This window comes from Calonectris borealis, chromosome 7, assembly GCF_964195595.1.
Source record: "Calonectris borealis chromosome 7, bCalBor7.hap1.2, whole genome shotgun sequence".
NCBI classification, from domain to species: Eukaryota; Metazoa; Chordata; class Aves; order Procellariiformes; family Procellariidae; genus Calonectris; species Calonectris borealis.
In genome coordinates, this window is record NC_134318.1 from 21645841 (window position 1) to 21668775 (window position 22935).

The following is a 22935-nucleotide window of genomic DNA, read 5'->3' on the forward strand; positions in this document are numbered from 1 at the left end:
TTACATGCTGCTTTTTAACTTCCTCATTAACCAGTGGTCAAGAACTTTTTAGTGTAGAAAAAATACTTTATTGCATTGGATTTTCTAACCACAGAGAAAGTGATGATTTTATTAAAACAAGTTCTGCTGGGAAAACGCATTCAGAATGCGGAACAGATGTTTCCCAGAGCTGGTGGAGAGTCTATAGCAAAAACCTTTCATAAACCCCCGGGCCCTGGAGATCTGAGCAAATTATTTGAGATAGATCCTTCAGCATTTCCTGTCAATGGAATAGCTGAAGTTCCCTTAATTTACTTAAAGAAAAATAAATTAAAGAGGAGGAGAATTCCGAACCCCAAATTCCCTGCAGGAATCTGTTTTTCATATTCAGAGTAAGCTGACTAGCTGCAATAACTCAGGAGAGTCCCAGGGTCCAGAGGCTTGACAAGCAGATGTGTCATCTCCACATCAGCTCTGCGAATGCTTGTGCAGGGTGAGGACAATGGCCTCCCAGGGAAGTTCACCAAAAGAGAAAGGTGAACACAGCTAAGCAAACACAGGGTTGCCACAAACATGAGCTGCAAAGCACTTAATGCACCGAGCCCTTCTGCTGGCCATCCATGTTTGCAGTGGCACGGCAGGCAGAGCAGAAGTGTAGACAGCGCCGTTCCCCAACACCCTGTGTTTTCCCTGGGCACTCCCTGCTGTTCTGGAAGTGGCAGCATCCCTCTTATAGTGCGATGCATCTTCTTTTTAAAGAAGGTATTGCAAGAAACGGGACAACCTGACCCAACCTCTCCACCAACCTTTCAACTGAGAGTCAATGCTGAAGGGGAGCAATGCTCTCTGGAGACAAGGAAGGACTGAGAAGACTGGAAGGGCCTTTTCCTGCAGACTGTAACAATCACTTCTGTTCCCTGGGGTAAAAAGACAGACAGATGAGAGAGAAAAGAAAGAAAGAAGTTACCTACAACCTGTGTCATGTCACCGATTTCTTCCAGTGAGAAAGAGTCCTGCAAGTCCCTGACTTACAGTGCTTCTACTGAGGCAAGTGAAAATTAAAAGCTAAACTGAGTACACAAGTACTTTGGCCATGTGCATGTCCCTGCTGTATGGCCAGGTCCCCACACAGAGTATGCCACTTCTCCCCTCCCAGCACATCAAAGCAGTAATGTGTAGCACCAACTACCCTCCTACCCCTTGCACTTGATTTCTCATCAATCTGATGGATCAAGATCCATTTCTAACAGGTGTCTGTCCCTCCATCACATTCCTCTCGATTCACAATAATTCTCCTCCTTCCCTGTCTCTCCTTTGAAAGAAAAATGGAGAACTTGCAGGTGATAAGGAAACTGCAAGAGCTGGCTTGGGTTCACCCATTACTGTTCTAGCAGGCAGTACGAACCCTCCCGGCCCCCCTCTGCTAACATGCCTTTCCCTCTGACCTGCACAGTCTAATTGCTTCAGCTCGCTCTACTCTGGGCCCCTTCGGGCATGGCCACGCACAGCTCCCTGCGCTGCCTTGCAGCATCCCCCTGCCCCGTCCGGCTGCGGGCTCCCAGTCAGAGCCCGGGGCTCTCCGCAGCCCGGCCAGACTGCTCCTCCCACTCAGCCTTCCTAATCCTTTTGTTTTCCCCCTATCTTGTTTATACTGGATAAAAATTAACTCAAAATGAAAACACTACACTGGAAGCTAAATTATGGTTGAATGCAATTAAAACTCCTTCCATGGGGAGTGTGTGGTGCCAGCACAGAGACCTTTCTTCCAGCTTGCTTTCTGCCTGGATATTCAGACACTCCCAATCCTGGAGCTTCTTGGAGAGTTTTTGGTGCTTTCTTATCCCGCAGGAGCCTGCACCATGTTTAACAGACAGTTGAGCACCCTAAGTAGATATAGCCGAGACACCCTGTCTGCTTGGTTACCTACCAGCTCCACCACAGCTTGTGTAAACGACACGCCAATCTGACTGCCAACAGCAGGGAAACTGAGGCATGAGCCAGCACCGAGACAACAGGGCAAGTGGGGCTTGAAAAGCTTTGGGAGCACAAGCCAAACACGGCCACTGCCAGGTAGCCTTAGGCCACCTCCAGCCCCGTGGTCGAACAGATGCCTGAATCATTTGCAGTCATTAAAGAAGCCGCGGTGGAGCTGGGGGGGTAAGTGGCAGAGCAGCTTTCCTCACTGCAGAGAGCTGCCCACTGAGAGCTGCTGGCAGAGTAGCTGCCCCTCCACCCCAGGGAGAGCTGCAGTTCGGTGGGGGAGTCAGGTCTCAAACCCACTCTCTGCCACAGACGGACTCCAGGATTCAGCAACACCATCAACTGCAAAAAGAAGAGTGGCTAATCCCCTCTCCAACACAGCTTTATACATCTCACACTATCTTCTCCGCTCTAGGAAGTGGAACAGCAAGATAATCTGAATATTTCCTTTTGCCTCTGATCTTTGCCCCGGAGAAACTTGTTACCCGTTCCCCAGGGCTGTCCAAGTCACCATCTGGGCTCAGAACTACAGCAGCAAACACAGTCCAGCATTTCAGCCTAAAACTAATTTGCTTTCTTTCCCCACTTGACAGCTGAATAAATACTTTGTCCTTGCCATTTGAAAAGGGGAGCTGCAGCGAAGGGTTTGTTTTGTCCGCTGTAGCTACAAACGCCAGCCTTCTTTCCAAATTAGGCCTGAACAAGCAGCTCGAAGTGAACACATTTCTTCCACAAATGTAACCCCTTTCTCTTCACAATCAACCACAAGCGGTTTACAACTTCTTCTAATTTATTTGCTGTTTGCTATTATCCATCAAGCCATTTTGGCTACCGATTGTTTCTTAGACCTGCCAGCTATTTCACTGAACAGGGTAAGCAACTTCTATTTTGTGGGCACAGCAACATCCCTGCTTGAAAGGAGAGAGCCTGAGGGTCAAGGCATCCAAGCCAGCCTCGCGGAGTGACCGCCCTGCAACGACTGCTCTCAGAGCTTGTTAGACCCTACGCTTTCACTGACCGTTTCTGCCTCCAAATTCATTTGCTAAAACACTCTCGGAAATGACAAGGCAGCCTACACAGTTGAGGGAAATTCAATTTTTCATTTGAGCAAGTATTCAAGGAAATTAGGCATTTGCCCAGCTCTGAAACAAATGCATGATTTAGGCAATTCCGCAGTTATTGCCTAAATACTGTCAAATTTTACAATTAGGGTAATGGATTTAACTTCCAATGTAATTTCCATATGGATAAACTGATCTCTCAAGTACATTTGCCCATGTGTTCCCTGCATCACAGTTAATTAATATAAAGCTATTTAATAACCTCCACTTAAACACAAAAGACTATTCAGACTCTTCTGGCATCAGTAAAAGGAACAGCCTCCCAGTGTGTTACACCAGCTGTAGATAAGAGCGAAAGAAAATTTAATTAAGAGCGATCGAGAGCAAGACAGTTGCAAACAGAAATCAGATGTTATAAATGCTCTACATGGTGACCTCCCCAGGTCCATAAAGGGTTAATAAGGCCATCTAGCACCAACTTCCAGGTGCTTGAGATGTGCCCAAAAGAGAACTTAGGGGATGGGGAAAGCGGTGGGGCTGGGAGTCAAAGACAGGCAAAGTCAAGCAGAGAGCAGCAGGGATGCAGCATTGCCTGTGCAGCCACTCTGCTGCAGCTATGCCCAAATCTGCAGCTATGCCCAAAGCTGATGGTGGCACCACGTTGAATAGGGAGGAGCTATAGAAACAGGCTGTTTGGAAGCAGCTTGGACCATGGCGTCAACTTATATAGTTTCTGCAGATTTCTTTGGGTGCTTAAAGAAAGTTAATTGCTCGTTAACAAAATCCAAGCTGATTAATTTCTGGGATTTGACAAGAGTGATACTGAGTTATTGCCTTCCTGCTTGATTTCTGAAAGCAGCATACGAATTGGACTCACAGGATAAACACCACCAAAGTTTCCACTAAGAATGAATAAGTGGCAGAGTTTGAAATAGCTGGGGATTTTTGTTACAACGGAGAAGGCTTTATTGCTTGTGTGGATTAATTTGAGCAATATTGCAGAGCTCATAAAATCACTGAAAGAAAAACTATGTAAGGCTGAATGTTGGCTGCACAGCAGAAATAAAACCACTTATTTTGACAGGCGGGAGGCCACCATCCAGAAAACTTGATTTCAGGGAATGGTGCATTTACAAAACAAACTTTGTGGTGCATGTGACCAGCTGCCATCGGGAACCTAGACAAGAGGGAGAAATACATCTTACTCCACGGGGAACACAGAGCAAGTAGCAGGGCTGGGTCATCCGGGCTGTGCTCTGGCAAGGGCCAGATGATATCCTCACCTATTGCTCGGGACCCTCTTTACCCTGCCCTGCAGGATCTTTATCACAAGCAAAAGGGAAAGAGGAGTAGACTTTATTTCTCTTGCAGTGAGTGAAGCATTTCTCTACTTGTCACAGGCCGAGTTTGAAACACCACAGCCCACTGCGTGAAGGAACGCTGCAAGCCCCACTGGTCCCAACTGGTTTTGAAGCAACATGTCATACTGGAAAGACCCTAGTCCAAAGAAAATCGGAGCCTGCACACCTTTTGGTGGGACGGGTGGAGTAAAGACTCTAGCACCTTCTGTTGCCACTCAGGCACATCACGAGCAGCCCCTCACTGCCCAGGGAGGCAGTGGACATCTGATGTTGACTCAAACGTTACCTAGCATTCAAGGACCACTCTCTCCCCCCCATCATACTTCACGGGACTGTACAAAACACAGCAAAAGTAGGCACAAAAACCACACTGGGAAGCAGGGATAAGGGAACAGTAAGACAGCATTTGTCAGCATGTGAGACAGCTCTCCGTGGGTATCACCTAAGGGAGAGGCCTGAGGAGGCAAGTAAGAGAAGAACGAACTCCCTTCAGTGAATATAGGAAGGGAGAAATGGCCAAACACGCTGAACCCTCCCCGGGCAGGGGCAAGGTGAGACTGCCTCCTGAGGGAGGAGAGCAGCACTGCGGGAAGGGGGAAGCGGCTATGGGCGACCCAAGGATGACCGGGGATCTCTAAAGCAGGAGAGCTGAATGTGCAACATACAGGAGCTTGTGGAGCGAGGAAATCAGAAGAATCCCCCACATGTACAAAGGAGCTGTTGCTCTGCAGCTCTCTCGTGCCCCGACATTGAGCAAATAGTGGAATTCTTCCTTACTGGAAGCAAGCAGTACAGAAAGGGCTAAACAGCCCAGCCGAAAGCACAAAGCTGGCCTGTGCTGCGCTTCTGGAAGTGCAAGATGCAAAGCTCTCCAGAGCAGAACCCATGCCTGTGAACTGAGCTGAAGCTCACTGGATGGGCCAGCACATACGGCATGCAGCACGTCCCCAGGGCTCTAGGCCTGAAGCCTGTGCGATCACCCCGCAGGCACTGGCCAACTGCCAGACAAACCACATCCCGCGGCAGGACGAGAACGGGCAGACATGCCTGACAAGCCGGCTTCCCCACTCCTGGCAGCCAGGGACCAGGGTGACTCAGGGCTGCTTCTCCAACCTTGCAAGGGAGATCTGTCCTCTTTGCACATATACACCTCCCACGCTTCGGCACCTTGACTTGATCACCTCCTCTCCTCTCCTACCGTCAGGCACCAGAGTGGCAGACTCTGTTCCTGTGACTGGCAAAAGGGCATCCCTAAGCTCAGCAACTAGAGAGAACAGAACCTCTCAACAGTTTCCAAAAAGGACTTCAAGTTGGTACTCAGGAATCAAAAAAGAAAAGCATCTGGAATGAAAATATCAACCCTAAAGATTAGCATTTGCTAGCAGGACAGCCTTAACTACAGGGGTAATTAGAGGGTTCATCAGCAACAGCCAAGGGTCTTGAGCTTTCTAGGCAGTTATCTTTATGCTGGAGAAAATCAGGCAGTCTGAGAAGGTTGCACTAGGATTGGAAAACTCTGGGCTGGAAGGAAAAAACACAGCATCTGCTTTTCTGCAAAGAGAAGATCACTGGCTTATTGCACAGAAATGTGGAATTGGGAAAGGGGGTAACTCAGAAAAGCAGTGTGAGCAAGAGCACGGTCAGCCCTAGAGGACTTACCCAATTCTTCCAAAGGGGAACTCCTGCCTTGCCTTAGCAAACTACAGAACTACGGGAAATTCATTTCACGGTTGTCTGCTCTGGTAAAACCCCTAACTGAATGGACTCAGAACGGTAAACGTTGGGGCTAGTCATAGGAAAATCATTTGGCAAGGCTAAACAAACCTCAGCATCAGGCCAAGCATCAGGCATTTGGCACCCACCTTTCCGCAGAGGGGGCTGAGGCTCCGCTTCCTGTTAAGAGACTGCATGGACTGCAGAGACATCCCTAGAGCGCACGTCACGTGCCGTGGAAAACTGAAAGGAGGTATGCAAACAGATGGACAGAGCCCTCAGACAGGTCTCTTGGAACAAAGATGTTCCTCTACCCACATAAGAGGAAGCAACCTTCACTAAAGATTTCCCAGTGGAAGAGCAGACCCCTGTAGAGAGTTCACAGATGTGGGTTATGTTACAGCACGTACATGGTTATTTGAATTGCTCCTGCCAGTTACGACCAACACAGCTCAGATTAAGTTAGCAGAACCCATAGATATACTCTATGCCTAAATGAATTAAAGGTTGGGCCCCAGGCAGCCCTGAATCCAGCAATGCTGAAGTCCACCCCTTCTACCCTGGACCAAGTGCCACTACAGCAAAGCACCAAACATGAGTTACAAGGGAAAACCAGCTCTGAGCTTGGCACGCACGTGCCAAGTCAGCTGAATTTAACCATCTCTCCTTCAAATCCATAAATCAGATCTTCCCTCAAATCTCAGTCAGTCATGGTCCAAAATCCCTGCATTCTTCTGGAAGTGCGTTTTGCAGTAACTTAAATTTCACTAAAAATATATCAGCAGCATCAAAGAGGACTTGGAAGTAATGTGCAGCACTACTACTGGCCACAGCCCCTAGACTGAGCAATCTCTCCTGATGGTGAAGCAGCAGAAGCCCTGCTCGTGACTGCTTCTAGCACCTTAAGCATCCCAGTGGAGGAGAAGTCTTATTCTCCAGCCTGAGGCTAAAGAGAGCAGCTCTTAGCAGGAGAGCTGCACTCCAGCAACCTGCCCTGCAAGCAATCCCAGCTCAAATACGAATCAACCCCTGGCCTCAGGAACGTAACCAAAGAACAGTGAAACACGTTCCAGAGGCTGACAGCCCACCACACCTGAATGAAAAGCTGCTGTGTAACTTGAAAAGCACTGTGGTCACCCGCCCTGTACCACACAGACTTTCAGGCATGCACTTACGCAGGACTGCACGTTCTTCTGCTCCTTTCCAGATCTCTTCAAGGTTTGCCTCCATACCCCAAAGCAGTTTATGCACAGTGCAATTAAATCTGTGATTCCTGAATTGTCGTGCTACAAAAAAAGCTATGAGCCAGTCCTGAAACAGGAAGAGTCCCATGAAACAAGGTGACCACAGGCATCCCAAAACAAGAAAAAGCAAAGCAGCCTGCTGCAGATGCGGGCCTGGTGCAGATCTGCTGAAGCAGTGGAGTAGCTGCCTGCATTTTCACAGCATGCTCAAGAACAGCGGAGCTGGCGTGTGCCAACAAACCAACTCCCTGCTCTTATTAAAAGAAGGTTTAATGCAGAACTCTTCTCTGCCTCGTTCGCCGGAGAATAACTTGCATGAATTCGCTGCCAGGGCCTGCAGCTATTCACGGCAGCCTCTGTCCCCCTCTGATTTCAGTAGAAACCCTGGGATCAAACATATCCTGTCCCAGCTGCACTCTTATCTGCAGTATTACTCACTCTAGCCAGCAAAGATGCTCTGTAAATCCTTCCTGCCACCATTTGTGGCAGTGTGAAAGCTTCATCGAGGCCTTCAACCCATGAACCTAAAAACCTCTCAGGATCAGAGGCAAAGAAAACCTGTTTTGACTGTTCTTGAAAAGCATTCTTGGCGGCAGCGGGATGCAGTCAGTGCCTCAGCAGCACGTCCAGCACAGCACAGCGCCAGCGAGGGCAGCCAGGCTCCCGGGTCTCCTGATCTGCTGGTGCCAAACCAGAAGAGACAAACTTGCCTTTCTCACTCACAGAGGTGCCTTTCAGGACTAGAAACTGCCTCCACGATACAAAAATCAGGAAAAGAAGTAATATATCAGAAAAGTCCTCTTAATCCCTAAGATGCCTGAAAAGACTTAAATTAAGCCCGTTAGGATTAAATAGGCACATCCCTCCCGGGGCACGGCAAGAAAAGAAAAGTCCTCCTTCCTCTGTGGCGAATGCTTCAGCAGATAAAGCAATAAAGCAAAGGCAATCACCTTGCACCAGCGGACTCACTTGGGTCCAAAAGAGAAGTGACACTGTGCAGTTACACAGCCTGCCTGTGGGCTTTCCTGTTTCCCCATATTTCAAAGCCATCTGGGGGTTCTCAGCAGCACCTGAATCCCCAAAGCCTTGTCTCAAGTTTCTTCTAAACTAAAAATATATTGTAAAAGCAAATATTTTCACTAAAGTTAAAAAAAAAAAAACTATGAGAAACTTTTCAAAACTATAAGCTCTTTGAAAAAAATCTTTCATCAAAGTGATTGAGAGTTGGTGAAGCATGGGCTTGCTGAGGATAGCGCTCACTGGCAGATCTCCAGGTACCAGATTCATTTCATTACGTTTTGAACCATTCCTGTACCTCTGCAGGGCCAGATCCCAAGGGTATCCATTTCAACACCACTGCACGAGAACAATTGATTTTCATAGTAAACATGACATCTAAACTTTATACCACAGAAACAGAGAGAGGGAGGTAGCTAACTTAAACAATTTTAATGGAAAGTAACACTTTCATTTTAACAACATCCCTTTCTGGTTTTCCTCCTATCTAGCTGCAAAACATTTTTAAGGGGGAGGAGGAAATTTCCTGTTTGGCAGATTTTTAATGTGGCATTACAGATGGTAATAGCAGCATTAATGCTTAATGTGGAAGGCATAGTTCGGCCCGCAGAATCCCTAATAATACAAGAAGCAGCAAACAAAAAGAACACAAGCAATTCCCTGAGCTTAGGACCTAGCTTCAAAGGAGAGCAGCCAATGTGGGGAAAAAACCAAACATTTTCTTCCTGGTTTAGAAAATTAGAAAAATTTTATCTCAACTCAAAGAAAGGTCAAATTGTGCAACTTTAAACAGTTCTTTTACCAGATCAGTGATGAGAGTAAAACTAAGCTGCAGGTAAAGCAGAGCTGAGGTTGAGACACCTGTGGAAAGGAGCACAGATGTCATATTACTGGAATGATTTAAAATTGGGTTGGAGGAAAGCACTTTGGAATAAATCTTCAGGGAAATCCTGAAAGGGTCCAGATGAGAAATTAACTAGCTGGTGGTCCTGAGCCCTCTTAGAAGGCCACGTCTCCTGGCATTCACTCAGAGTTACTCTGCACTATTTGCAAATACTCTCTACTAACCCACAGCTCAGAGTTTTAACCAAGTCATAGATCAACATGCAGACACCTAAAACCTGCTTGGATTAAATGGGTTACACTTAGCTGTAGACCACCATCATGCCTGTCTTTCCCTTAACAGGATCTGAAGAAAACCCCACTGCTATAAACATATCGGAGAACGATGTTTGCATGCAAGATGCTATTGCAAAGCCTTCTGCAGTTTTCAGCCGCTCAACCTGTGCTCTCCCTAACAAATTCTTGGAAAGGAAGCTCCTTTGGAACAAAGGAGACTGCTCACATGAGTAAGGACTATTAGTTCATATTCCACACTCCAGAAGGCTTTAAGTACATAACAGATGTGATGCAATTCCCTGTGTAATACCAATTCCCTATATGTGACTATCACACAAAATAATCCAGGTACACCGAACAGAGACATCCAGACAAAGTCGAAGAGGGACATCATTGCTGGAGCTCTGAAGCAAGGTACCGAGTTGGGTACCAAGGAGACAGCTACCCCTAACTGTGAATCCCACATGAGCCAGAGAGATGCCAGCCAACATCCCTCAGAGGGAAGGAACCATGACCCTGCTCTGTGACTTCACCAGGAGGACAATGCTATTTGGGAATGAAACACTCGCTCCAATATTTGCTGAGAAAAATGCTTGGAAACACTGAACTTCAAGGCATCCCAGTCTCCCAGAAACAAACCAGGGGCACTGCTGATTCAGCAAAATAAAAGGCATCCCGCTCTCAAGCAGGCTCACAACTTTTGAGGGCCTGAACAGCAATTATGGCGTTTCTGCAAGTAGGAAATTAATGCAGAAAACAAGCCTGGAGCACATCCATGCTGTGAAATTAAGTTTAGCACAGAGATCTGTGGCAGAATCCAGGCTGTCCTCAGATCAGATTCCCTGCCCCTCTCTCAAGGGCCTAGAGAAGGGCATAGGTATCTTTCTAGACAGGAGACTGGAAGAAGGTGAAGAGGAGGAGTTGGAATGGGAAAGCTTTAAACATCTGACAGTCTCAGCCCTCATGAACCAAGGTAGAGCTTTTACTAAAACAGATCATCTCCAGTTGGATCAGTGAAGAACCACGTCCCCTGTCACCCATAAGAACATGGGAACCTCATTCTTCCTCCAGAGCCTGACAGCTGCAGATGCTCCACACAACCTGGAAGAGTGTATGCCTACAAACAGCCCAACAGCGTCAAATGGCACAATTTTCACCCCTCCTCCCAGCCAAACAGCATTTTCTCGGGACAAGGAAACAACACAGGGGAAGAAGAATGCCTGGCCTAATAGCGTGTTCAGAACTGCAGCTCCCAGATACGAAGAGCCTGTGTCTCTGTATATACGTATTAAGTACTTCCTCCACTATACAACTAATCCGATTAACAGCTTTAGGAAACTCTGAAATGTTATAATTCAAGGGGTCCCATTTATAAAAGGTCTTAGGCTGTTTCTGTACAGAGGTTGCATTCTTCCCACTGGAAATAAAAAAGCAGAGCGCAAGATTTTCTCCCAGGGAAGAATGGGTCCCAATCCCCACCATGCTGAAGTAGACCACCCTCTTACAATTCACATGAGTGTCAAGCAAGTCCCCTGAGAGAAGAATCAACCCCTCCTGCCCCTCTAGAGAGCCCCCTTGCAGGCAGGTGAACAGAGATCCCTCTGTGCATGCTCTGCAGAAAAACATGACAGTCAGGGGCTGCCCATTTATCAGCTTGCTCTTCCAGGGGCTGAAAGCCAGGGGGACGCATGAAGTCTGCCGGAGATGAGGACAGGGCCAAGTGAGTGACGTGACATCACCATTCACCTAGTGCAAGGCATCGTATGATGCACCAGCTTTGCCTCAGTCAATAAAAGGTGCCAGGAAGAGACTAGGCCAACCACACAACATGAGCCATGGTTGTAAGAGACCAGCGCCTGCATTACATGATACTAACATGATAGATGTGGGTTATAAAATTCAGTTCGTTTGCCAGATGGTGCAGGTCTGGCACCAGTGCTGAGTGAAAGAAATGTGCTAGATATGACAACTAAAAAAGCCACCGTAGCAAACTAATACAGTCAAACAGCGTCTGGCTTTGCTTCCCCAGCAGTCTCCTCGTCTAACTTCAGGAGCTGACAAAGGAATGTGGAAGAGATGAATGTCCCACTTAGTGCTCATTTTCTGATTTACCTTCTGCTCTGTAGGCAACCTACTCCTAATCACCTATCACCTGAGAATGTGCCACAGCCCGAAACATGACATGAATGGGCTAAGTGCCACCACAACACAGGATAATTGCATTTCCAGGGAACAATCCGTAATCTGAAGAACTGGACTGCCTTCCTCTGCCCAGAATTTCAGCATCTGCATGAGTTTAATCAGATCAACATCAAAAGCATGCCTCTGTATTGGGAGATGGATGTGACATCTTTCGCACTCATCCCAACAGCAAGCTGGAGCACTGACCCTCAGAACAGGACCTACACAGTGCTTAGATGCTGTGCAACTAAATCTAGGCAGTCACAAGGATACAGAACCAGCCACCAGTCCTTATGAATGATACAGTATGAACTGAGATGCATAGGGGGCAGGTGAACATGTGATTTCAGTGATTTCTGTCTCTACCCAACCTTTCATCCTACTTGCTAACCTAACAGCATACCAGCAGAGACAAAAAAGAAGTTTGTCCTGACCTGCTCTGATGCCAGTCCCTCTGGTGTGTCTCAGAGCTCAGACTTCCAACAATTTCTATCTTACCACCATAAAGTAGAGCAGAGGCAACAATACTGCAGGGAGTCCTCCAAACCAGTTGCAGAGTGTTTCAGAGACTGTTAGAGCTGGAGTCCTGTCAGAGCTACTGAGTCAAGAAACAACTCTGGTCTGGCAGAAGACTGAGCCTATGTAAGAACTGTGTAGGGGGGCAACATTAGCATATGTTTCCCTATCTACTGGCTTTACAGAAAATCAGCACAATTGTTAACTTATTCCAATCATAACGTCACTTCAAGGGTAGTCTGTATGCAAGACTGCAGTGGGTTTTACCTAGGTATTCAGCTGAGAAAATGCATTATTCCCTTAAGATCATACATTGCATGAAAAGGGGGGAGGACAATAAGAGTCAAAAACTAATGCCAAACTGAGTGTTCCTATTTCAAACACATTTCCTTCCAAATTAGCAGAAAGACAGTTCCTCGTGGAAAGAGACCAGTGCTGTAAATTTGAAAATCTTCTCCCTCAGACAAGATAGGATTGGCTACATCAAATGCGATTCGTTTGTTATTTAACAAAGCTCAGAGTTGGATCCCACCCTCAGTCACACAACTAAGCTCTGCATGCACCTCCCTGGCTGTGGGAGCAGGCATCACGAGTGAGAGGGAACTCCTTCCTCCCTAAGGATAAAACCAGGGGAAAGAAGGCATCGCCATCCCGGGGCTGCCCTTACCTGAAGTGTGTCTTGCGTTGCCATCTGAGTGCTTTGTTAAGTCAACAGTTCTGTCTATTTGAAACAGCTTCAGATCATCTTCATCTAAAGCGATATCTCCCCAAAAGGCAGCTGGAGAGAGAAACTACAATTAGTTTAGGTTTTATTTTGGAAAGAAAATACATTTCCTATGTGGCCCGTATCGCACCTAAAAGGCCCCATGGAACAGAAAAAGGTAATACACAGCAGCAGTTTTAAAAGTACAGACGGAGTGGACATCGGTGGAGGCCAGGTGACAGCATTTAAATTAAGCCACTGTGCAGATCCACCAAAGGGAGACAATTAGCTGGGATTCCTTGTATTACTCATTGTTACAGCTCTGGCTCTCAACCAGGCAATAAGGTGGTGGCGTTCATTCTTCATTAAAGCCTACATGAAGGACAATCACTGGCATTTCCCTAGTTAGTGTGAAGGAGCTAGTGAAGTCGCAGCTCAGATCCCGACTGAGATGTTGCATCCGCACCATCCCCAGGCTAACAATTTGCACAAGACAGGAGGACAGCCGTGAAGCGCTCAAGCTCAGCAGCGTATATCTAAAGGCTACAGTTGTCAGCCTGCAGGACCTCATACACATAGTTAGCACTCAGACACACTGCATTGGTCTAAATCCAAGCTGAGAGCCAGCCTACTATTTCCACTTCAGTGGAGATGGTTATTTGTCCCTTTGTGGATCAGTTACCCAGATCTAAGTTTGCAGAGTTTTTAGTTTTGTAAAAATCCTTGAGTTTCAGCCAGAAGCCATGAAAATAAGGTAAACAAACCGATACCTCAACATTCACAGCTCAGAGAAACAGACTGGAAATCATTTGAGTGGAAAAAATTATACCCCGGGAGTATCCTGACCCAGTTGATGCTGCAGTGTAGTTACCATTTTGGTAATTTGAACAAAATAAACACAGGCGATGAAGCAGTTGACCAAGCAGAACAGATCTTTCAGGGATAACAAACAGGTTACAAACAGAGCTGTTAGAACTCATCTGAGAAGCCTGCATAGGTTGATGAAAAATAAAAAAAACACAGAGCAAATTAATCAGTGGTACAGTTCAAGAGAACTCAGTAAGTCAGACAAGGAGCAATAATACTGAGCTGCTGTCTGCAACAGCGACCAGATTTGATGGAATCATTTTTTCTTCTCTTGTTAAGTCAACAACATTTATATTACTTGGGGCGGGGGGGAACATCCCATTGCTACACTAGCAACATCACTGATCAAAGTACGTTAGGCCTGAGAAACCAATGGGTTTTACTGATCATCTCACTTTTACTGCCAAGACCAAATGAAATATGGACCTTTGCCCGAATATCAGAAACCCGCAATCAGATCTGCGGCAACTGAATTATGAAAGGCTAACTCAGTTTTTTCTGATACAACATGGCACTGGTTCTGATGCAGCACTTGCCTCCTCAATTCTGCATCTCAGCACCTCAGTCGGTACAGTAGCATTTGCCAATGTCACTGTTCTGGGACACGGGAACGGCAAGAAGTCTTTGCCTGCTACTGGGCACATCCCAGCTACCACAAACTGCCCCAGCCAAGAGCTGCTATGAGCAGCAAAGCTCTGGCATGAGCGCAGGGGGACTCAGATGTTTCCCCCTTTCCCTGGAACAAAGCTACCTCCCCCTGGTTACCTGGCCGCAGCAGAGGTTGGGTCTCCTTAACAGTGCTACCAAACCCCAGAGCACAGAAATACGGCAACAGCTCCAGAGAGACCATTGTTAGTGCAGACAAACCTATACACAGACTGACATAAATTACAACTAGGAGAGAGCCTCTGTTTGCTACACAAACACAGAACTCGGGCTCTCCCTAACTGCTTGGCAATCCAAGCCCTCACGATGAACAGAGTAGAATCTAAAATAGTGTCAGATCCCCACCAGCTAACAAGTCTACCAGCATGGCCAAACATCCCAAGCTGATTGGGAATAGCCAGTGGAAGAGAGCAGAGACATATGCTCCTGTGACTGCAATTTGAAGAAAAGACATTTTATCCATCCAGAGAAACTATTTGCTCGGGACAATGTAGCAGTCAAGGGGCAGAGGTGCAAACAGCATCCCACGCCATCTGATTCCCTCCCCAGCCACATTCGGTAAGTCACTGCTATACTGGCCAACTAGATATCCATTCCCTACCCTCCTGCCAAACCTATCATCCCATTTCAGCCCCAAACTAATTGCCACCACCTTGGGCTCTCCGTGGCTCTCTTCCATTAGTACCACACAGTTTGTTTCTCAGGTAGCCCATGCCAAAGCAGAGCTTCCAGGGCAAGCCTGCAACATGGATTTACATCAACATAATTGTTACATCTTCCTTCCTAATGGAAGGGTTTTCTCTCAGCCCTAGCAAAGGAATTTCTTTCTGTTACAAAGTCATACATCATCCTGAAAGATGGCCCACTACAAAAGCTGAATTTCCCTAGCATTTACTTCCAGCTCTCTGCAGTCCCAGCGTGTTCCAGGGGAACCATGATTTATCACAGCCACGAACCAGCTGAACAACTTTCCTCGCTGGAAGTCCCGGCTGAGAATGCTGCACTGCAACTTCTCCTGTGCTGTCAAAGGCTCCTTCCTAAAGGCACGCAAGCCTGAAAGACACTTGCTTCCATCCCAAGGGAGCCGTCCCACAGGAAAGCTCAAGTACTGTATTTTAAAGGGTCACAAGTTCAGAGACTGCTGGCAAATGAAGCATCTCAAAGCATCCCTTCTGATTTCCTTTACCAAGGTCTCCTTTTTAATTTAATGTGGGAGGATTTCCAAAAAAGAAAACAAAAACAACAACAAAAAAATTAAAATCTCCAAACGGCAGGCTAACAAACTTGGAAACCAGTATTTCTCTTGGCAGAGAGCTCTGCAGTGTACAGCCAGGTGCAAACTCTTAACATTCGGTGCAACAGCATGCCAGCTTTTCTTTAAGAAGATGCATTAATCGCTCTAAATAGTAACAACAGAGCAGTTCTTATTGACATTGACGGAGCTAATATGAGAGAGCGTGCTTCCACACTGGACTAGTAACCTGCACCAACCACCCCGAATGTTTAACCTCACCACCTCCCAGCACATACAACCGGACAGCATTTGTCTGTTGGGGCAAAGGGGAAGGATGACTGTGTTTAACAAAAAAATCCAACACCCAAATGAAAAAAAGCAGCCTGGCAAGCTGACTTTGTTTTCAGCACATTTCTCCCCCAGGAAAACAGTCCACATGCTGGTGCCTGCATTGCATGCGGCGCACAGAGGTGCCATGAAGGTATGGCAGATGGCACTGGGAAGGAGAACACCTCCTTCTAGGAAGAGGACTGGCTAACAATTTCTCCAAGTGCCTCACACACAACCACAGAGTCCAAACCCACCACTACCTTCACAGTCCTCATCTTCCATATTAACTTTTTGTGGGGGCTCTGGCAGGCTCCCACTCCCAAGCAATGTGACAGCCCAAAGTGTCTTCTTTCTAAAAGCTTCACCGCTCTTCTCTGCAAATCACCTCCAGCCTCGTTTTTTCCCCAACACCCCGAAGCTATTCCCTTCCCCCTGCTTGCGTTTTCCCTTTCCCTAGTTCTGAGTAGCACAATCTGATTTCAGGGGAGAAAAATAATTTTGCTGTCTCTTATGAGAACTCAATACAAAAGTGTTCACAACAGTTTGAAATATTCCTTTTCCGTGAAAAGTGTGTTTCATGCAGGCCTTTTAACAAAATTCTTGTCCTTTCTTTTTTTTTTTTTTCCCCACCTCCAAAGACAACCAAGTAGGGGGGAAAAAAAAACACCAAGAAAAGCTTCTGGTATTCAGCCAGAAAACTGAATAACATTGTTCCTAAAAATACATCTCAAACCAAAATGCAATATTGTGATTTGTTAAAAACAGGTTGATCTCTAACATTTCAAGACAAATACCCAGGGATGGGTATCCTTTACCCTCACTGCAGTCAGCTCCAAGTTTATGTAAGTATACGAGAGCCACTTGAGCTGGCAGAAGAAGAATATAACTCCACGCTTGAGAAACGTCACGCGTTGTCTGTGTTTGAGCTGATCTCCGACCACCAAGCTGGAGCAAAACTTTCATCCCTTTGCTTGCCACGACCCCTTGCCAGGAAGCCCCCATTCCTGCACCCGGGCATCAGTATAGGCAATAGATTTACCCTGACGACAGGGATCAACAAAGCGGTCAGCCTCTGGACACTACGGGAGACCACAGCAGTTTTCCCTGTAGCACCCGTCAGGACCAGCTGTGACAGAGATTCACAGAAAAAGCAGCCTTGGAAAAAGGCATACCCCGCCTCCCAAGAAAGCTCCCTCCATCCCACTCCACCTCAAACACAGATTCTTTCACCGACTGAAGCATTTATTAAGAAATGGCAGGTTTTAGGTGCTGAATGGGATCTGAAGCTAGATTGAGGGCTATGCCCTCTAACTTGAGCCAAAGGACCCCTCTTTCTGTCGGGCCAGAGCCACGCTAAGTTACTCTATGTCATCAGCTCGAGGGTCTCATCTGAACTTGCAGCCAGCTGGCACAGCTCATGCTGACAGACTTCATTTAGCTCTTCCAGCATAGTTTTAACACAGTTTTGCTGGAAGGACTTTACTCTGGCTCAGCAGGGTCCCACGGTGCAGTACAGCAATGAGCATGGAAAACAAATAGCAACGTGAACCCAGGTAGGTGCCTCAGACTTGTTTCCTCAATACTCACGACTCAAACTCAGTTTTTGCTAGTGTTCACAACCTCTGTGTGTAGGTTAGCTGGGTTCTCAAGCGGGGATGCCTCATGACTACTCGTGCCAGTGCAAAATACCCAAGGAAGAAGCGTTTGCACAATTAACCTCGGCATCTCCAATTTTGTGAGCATCAACAGATGCCACTGTCAGGCAACCCAGGTAGCCTGCCTGTGTCTGCCTGACACAGACTCAACTGTGTCACCCAAATGATGAGCCACACCGGCTGTTTGTGGCTCGCAGTGCCACCGAAGGATGTGCCCTGAACCCACCCGTGAGATCAATCACACACGTATTTGTTAGGGGCAATGTCTACCCCCACCCAGATGTCTGCCCTCCATCATCTGCATTACTGAAAGATCCTAGGGCACCAGCTCCTCTTGTTCTAGAGTTGATTGTACCATATCCAAATAGTACAAGGGAAAACCAATGTCCCACCTTAGCAACATGAGCTGGGAGTGCAAGGGCGTATGCAGACACAGGTGGGCAATAATGAGTGCCACCTCCTGGCAAACAACAATATGACTATTCATGCACTGGCAAAACAACGCAAGTTATTTTTGAGCATTTGCTGATGCTTCCCAACCTGACAGGTCTGAGCGCTGGGAGATTTAATTTTCAGGGCTGGCCACACTTTCATTAGGGCTAACACTCTGCAGTCTAACAATAAATAAATAAATCAACAGATCAAAGCGAGTTCCCAGCACCTCCACATTTCTTTCTTTGCAGGAAGACAGGTCTGCTGCTGTTGCTGAACCACCTGCTGGCACAGGAACCAGCAGAACAGTATTCTGAAGTACGCTAAGAAAGATTTATACCTTGAAGAAAAAGCTCAACACGTTCCTTTTTGGGCAAAGTAACAACTGTGTCAGAGGGAAGAGCAAAGCCTCAAAATAAGGCAGAAACCAGTGAAAGAAGAGAGAGAAAAAATCCCAAACCAACACTTTGGAAGTAGGGCCAGATCCTGAGCATCGAACACTCAAGCCAAAGAAGGATGGGAAACAAGCAGCAGTAATGAGTAAAAGAAAAGCATTGAGACCGCCATATTCGGCCGTTAGGTTTTCATCTGGATCAGTTTGTTTCTCCCCGGTAGGAACTACCAGAAATTTCCCACTGGCCAGCTTTAGGGATAAGCTGGCTTAAAGGCTCTGGCGGCAAACCCCTCCACACAGCAAGGGCATCTGGAGCCAGAGCTGCCGCCTGGCGTGAGCGGGGTTTCCTGGCAATAGGGACTGGGCAATTCAGTTTTCAGGGAGCAGGAGTTCCCCTGCCCAGGGAGCACATTTCGCTTCAGAAACAAGTCCCAGTTTGTGGAGGAATGTCTAAGACAACAGTCCACTTCTAAACGGCAACAAATATTTCAAGAATATCAAAACCTTCTGGGAGTCAGAGTCTGAATCCCTGTTTAGACTTCTGCAGAAACCCGAATTGCCTAAATCATCACATGTAGTGCTCCCACAGCACCCTCTCTTGGGAAGTTATCTGCAGGAGACCGAATTAGGCCAGAAATTCCGATTCATGTTCAGTGAATTTCCTTTCCTGGAAGGTGACGATGCAGGAACGAAGAAATACTTGAGTTTGTCCAAAGCTGCGAACATACATGTGATCCTACACAATGACCAGCTTTAAGGAACAATAAATACATGCTCTTCCTTGGCTGAATGCCACATTATTTTAACCGAGAACCGAACAATTCAGTGGCATGAATTATACTGCCTGCCACAATTAGGTTAGGAGAAAGATCTTGTCCTTTTCATATTCATAACTCTCCTGCTGCTGGTTGCTTCCTCACTCAAGGTCTTCATCTTTTCCCCATGGTCATGGCAGTCACTCCAGTCCAGTGATCTATGAATCCATTCCTGGTACAGTGAGGAACGCGGGAGGGCATATGTGAACACACAGAGCAGGAAATCCATGCCACAGGCAGCAAAGCAGCTCCCTCTACGGGCTCTTAAATGGTTAAACACCTGCCTCTTCCTAAGAAGGTACTGCTGCAGGGGGATGTCTGCTGCCCAATTCTTCAGCATGCCTTACACGGTTGAGGATGCAACTCCCCTGTAATCCAATGTGCAAAACCCATGGGACTGGCTTAATCCCTCCTGTTTCCATGCAAATTAAATTGAGCTACGTGAGCTTCATAACATTTTTGCTCTCTCTGCTTTCTGCTCTAGGTGATGGTGCATGTCTGATGGCAATGCTGATACGAGACAGGGCTTTGGATGCACATCTCTGAATTGTTCTCTGCGAAAGCTGTATGCAGCCTGCAGCGTGCCTCTTGGCTGAATTTTACATGTAGGCAGGCAGCAGACTTTAGGAAGAAGCTATTATAGACACACAAATAAGTGTATTTTGATCCCTACCCCCACGTGGCTGTCCTTCTGCCCAGGCAACCCTGGCCCCCTCCTGCTGAGGGACACAGGTACCCTTCCCAGCTCCTGTCCAACTCCACCACGGCCATGGACGCTCCATTCTGCTGAGCAGGGAGCTCAGTTTCAGCACCCTCTTTTCTCACAAGCCAGGAAGGGCTTTCAGATCCAGCTTGTTCCCAAGTGCAAGTGGCATGCCACCGCTTCAAAGTGAGATTCTTCCTCTGCAACTTCTGCCAGCTCAGCATTTCTTCCCTCCACCCTAGTGTCTAGCCCTCAGCTGGATACCATCCCCGTCCTTGCCTGGACATCTCTCCATTAGCTATTGCTTAGTGTTTGAGGAAGCAGTCTGCATATAAGGTAGGTTAGAAAAAAAACATCTTTTACTGCACTGAGCTAGTGGACTATGAAGCAAAAATCTCTCTTTAGAGCACCCAGGGCTGATGAGAAAGCATACATTTTGTCTCTTTAGCTACCTACATCCATAAACTGAGCAGCTGGCACCTTCCTAGCCTGTTTGCTCTCCAAGTTACACAAAGTTCAGAGCCATATAGAGGAAAAGTCAACAGTGACTCAGAACAGACCTGGTATCTTCTCTTTAAGCCAATAGCCCGGCAAGATGCCCTTGCCAAAAAAAAAAAAAAGCAAACACCAAAAAAAAACCCCAAAAAACCCCAACCCCAAGCAACAAAAAACCACCCCTGATTTGCCAACTTCATGTAATTTGACTAACTCAGCCATTGTTTCTTCTGTCCTAGCTGGTATTAGAAGTGCCAAACCTAGCATTTGCACTAAGCTTTTTCCTCTTCTTGGCCTAATCAATTACAATCGATTTTAGGAACATCTAGTGCTGGCCTTGCATCAAGAGACTGTTATTCATACACATATTTTTTAAACAAAAAAAGTTTTTTTCTGCAGTATCCCACAGCCAGGCACTATCAGCCGTCACAGCAATAGTGCACAACAAACGTAAGTCAGCATGGCCACGGTGCTCATATTGCCAATAAAGACCGGAGCTGCTGCATCCAATTAATCCAAAACTTCAGCCTGCTCTACATCTCCCAGCCCTGCACTAGTGAGCATATTCAGTAATTTATTATGGAAATCAACAGAGAAGACAAACTTCCAGGATTAGCAGACCTTGGACTGCCGCGCAGACGGCAGAGCCTTCCCCTTATAACAGCATGGTATGTAGAAACTCCTTCTTGCACCACAAAGTGTTTAAACACCCTTAGAGAGGGCTGCCACAGCTCCTTTACAGAAGGACAAGAGCAGAAAGCTTCGTATCCAGCCAGATTCAAGGGAAGCTTTGGCATCAAACCAAAAGATGATCTTCAAGAGAAAATTTGGGAGGAAATGCTTTAGTCACAGATAGGAAGAATCTGGCAGTTTGGGCTGCATCTCAACTTACAGGAGTTGGCTTCTGAAACTCCATCACAAAGGCACAGCCCTGGTGTCTCCAAAGAGGTAGAAAGTAATACACAACAGCCCCGAAAGGCAGCTGGCGCAAGCAGGAAAAGCCTCTCACAAAGATAGCACTGATCAGGTGCAACTTTTCATGAGAAGTACACAAGGGACACAGATGGCAGCTGGATCATGATGCAGGGAAGGGGAAGCCACATACTCTTCTGTCCCTGTTTGTCAGTTAGCAAGTGGTCCAGACAGCCCTGGCCTCTTATAGCTTTGTCACACTCTGCTCAAAAGTTATTCTGACTAAATAAAGGCAGCAGACAGCAACAAGAGATGTAGCACCAGCTATCTCCATCCACTCCCCCTTGCAGTGCGTACAGCTCCCAACCTTGGCGGAAGGGGGAACCAGGAACCAAAACCACAAGCAGATAAAAGTGTTTTGTGCTCTGATCCTAAATGATAGGACCCATAAATAGCACGGTGGCACTACTTGACAGAGGCAGCACCTTCCCCAAGTGCCTACGAAGTGTTCCTCGCTAGCTCAACCTGCAAGGCAGCAATGCTGGCTTGGAAATCCATCATTGCTTCAGCTGCCCTGTAAGAGCAAGAGTGGCAAGGTTCTGGGTAATGAAATCCAAGAATGCCTTTGTCAATTAATTATGGAGAAAGCTGTACCACGCAAGCCCCATTTCACACCCTCCATCATTTTTGCTGCTCAATATAACTTTAATTAATCTTTCCTTTGGCAATTTGAAGGAAGGGTGAGCACGCTGCAAACACCCACTGAGTATTAAATTGATTTCCTGTTTTATAGTCCTCTTTCCCTCCCTATTGGTCCAGCTATGATTTGTGGCCCTTCACTCGGAGGCATTTTTTCCACGCTAATATAATCCAAAGCCCCAAGCAACAATCGCATCCAGAAAAGTAACACTTTGCACAGCCGATCGCTTCAGCCCAGCCTCTGCCAGCACAGAGAAGATTCTCTCCTGCCCCCTTTTCTCCCTCCACCACGAGAATTCAAATCAACCACCTTACCTTAACTCCATACCTTCAGCATTTTGCCTAAAAATTGGCAACGTTTTTGTCCTAAGTAATAAGCAATCAGGTCCCCACAGTTTCCTGCCTGCCGTTTGTAGTAGTGCATCTTCATTACCGAAGCGCTAAGGCAAAGCCTATTCCGCTTGCAAACATGACCTCCTGGCTGAGGTAGCAGGCTGGTCTTGTACTCCAGATATCTGGACTAAAACCAGAAGATAGGAACACCAAGCTCACCTGAGCTCCCCAGTAACTCCACCTACCCTCAGAGAGAGACACCACCTCACCTTGGGCTTGTGGGGCTGAAAGCAAGATCTTCAGCAGCAAGCAGAGCCCAGTGCACAAGCACAATCTGGGGTAGGCAGGAAAATAAGGACAACCGGGCACAGTCCAGCTATGCGGCAACGGAACAAGCTCTTTTCAAAAGGACCTTCACTTTGTGGGGAACACAGGCCCTAATTTTCAGCAGTCAACCCCCATCCCACGGGGGTGGTTAGGGATCACCCTCTCACCCCAGTGTCACCCCAAGGACAGGCACGGGGAC

At 47.0% G+C, this 22935-nt stretch overlaps 1 protein-coding gene across 1 annotated transcript in view; it reads right to left on the reverse strand.

The window, feature by feature from the left end:
• Positions 1 to 22935, reverse strand: part of TLL2 (tolloid like 2) — a 97002-nt gene that overhangs the window by 50381 nt on the left and 23686 nt on the right. The window contains exon 2 of the mRNA XM_075154493.1: positions 12839 to 12949. Within this exon, the coding sequence (XP_075010594.1) occupies positions 12839 to 12949 (111 nt within the window). The remainder of the gene's footprint in view (positions 1 to 12838; positions 12950 to 22935) is intronic.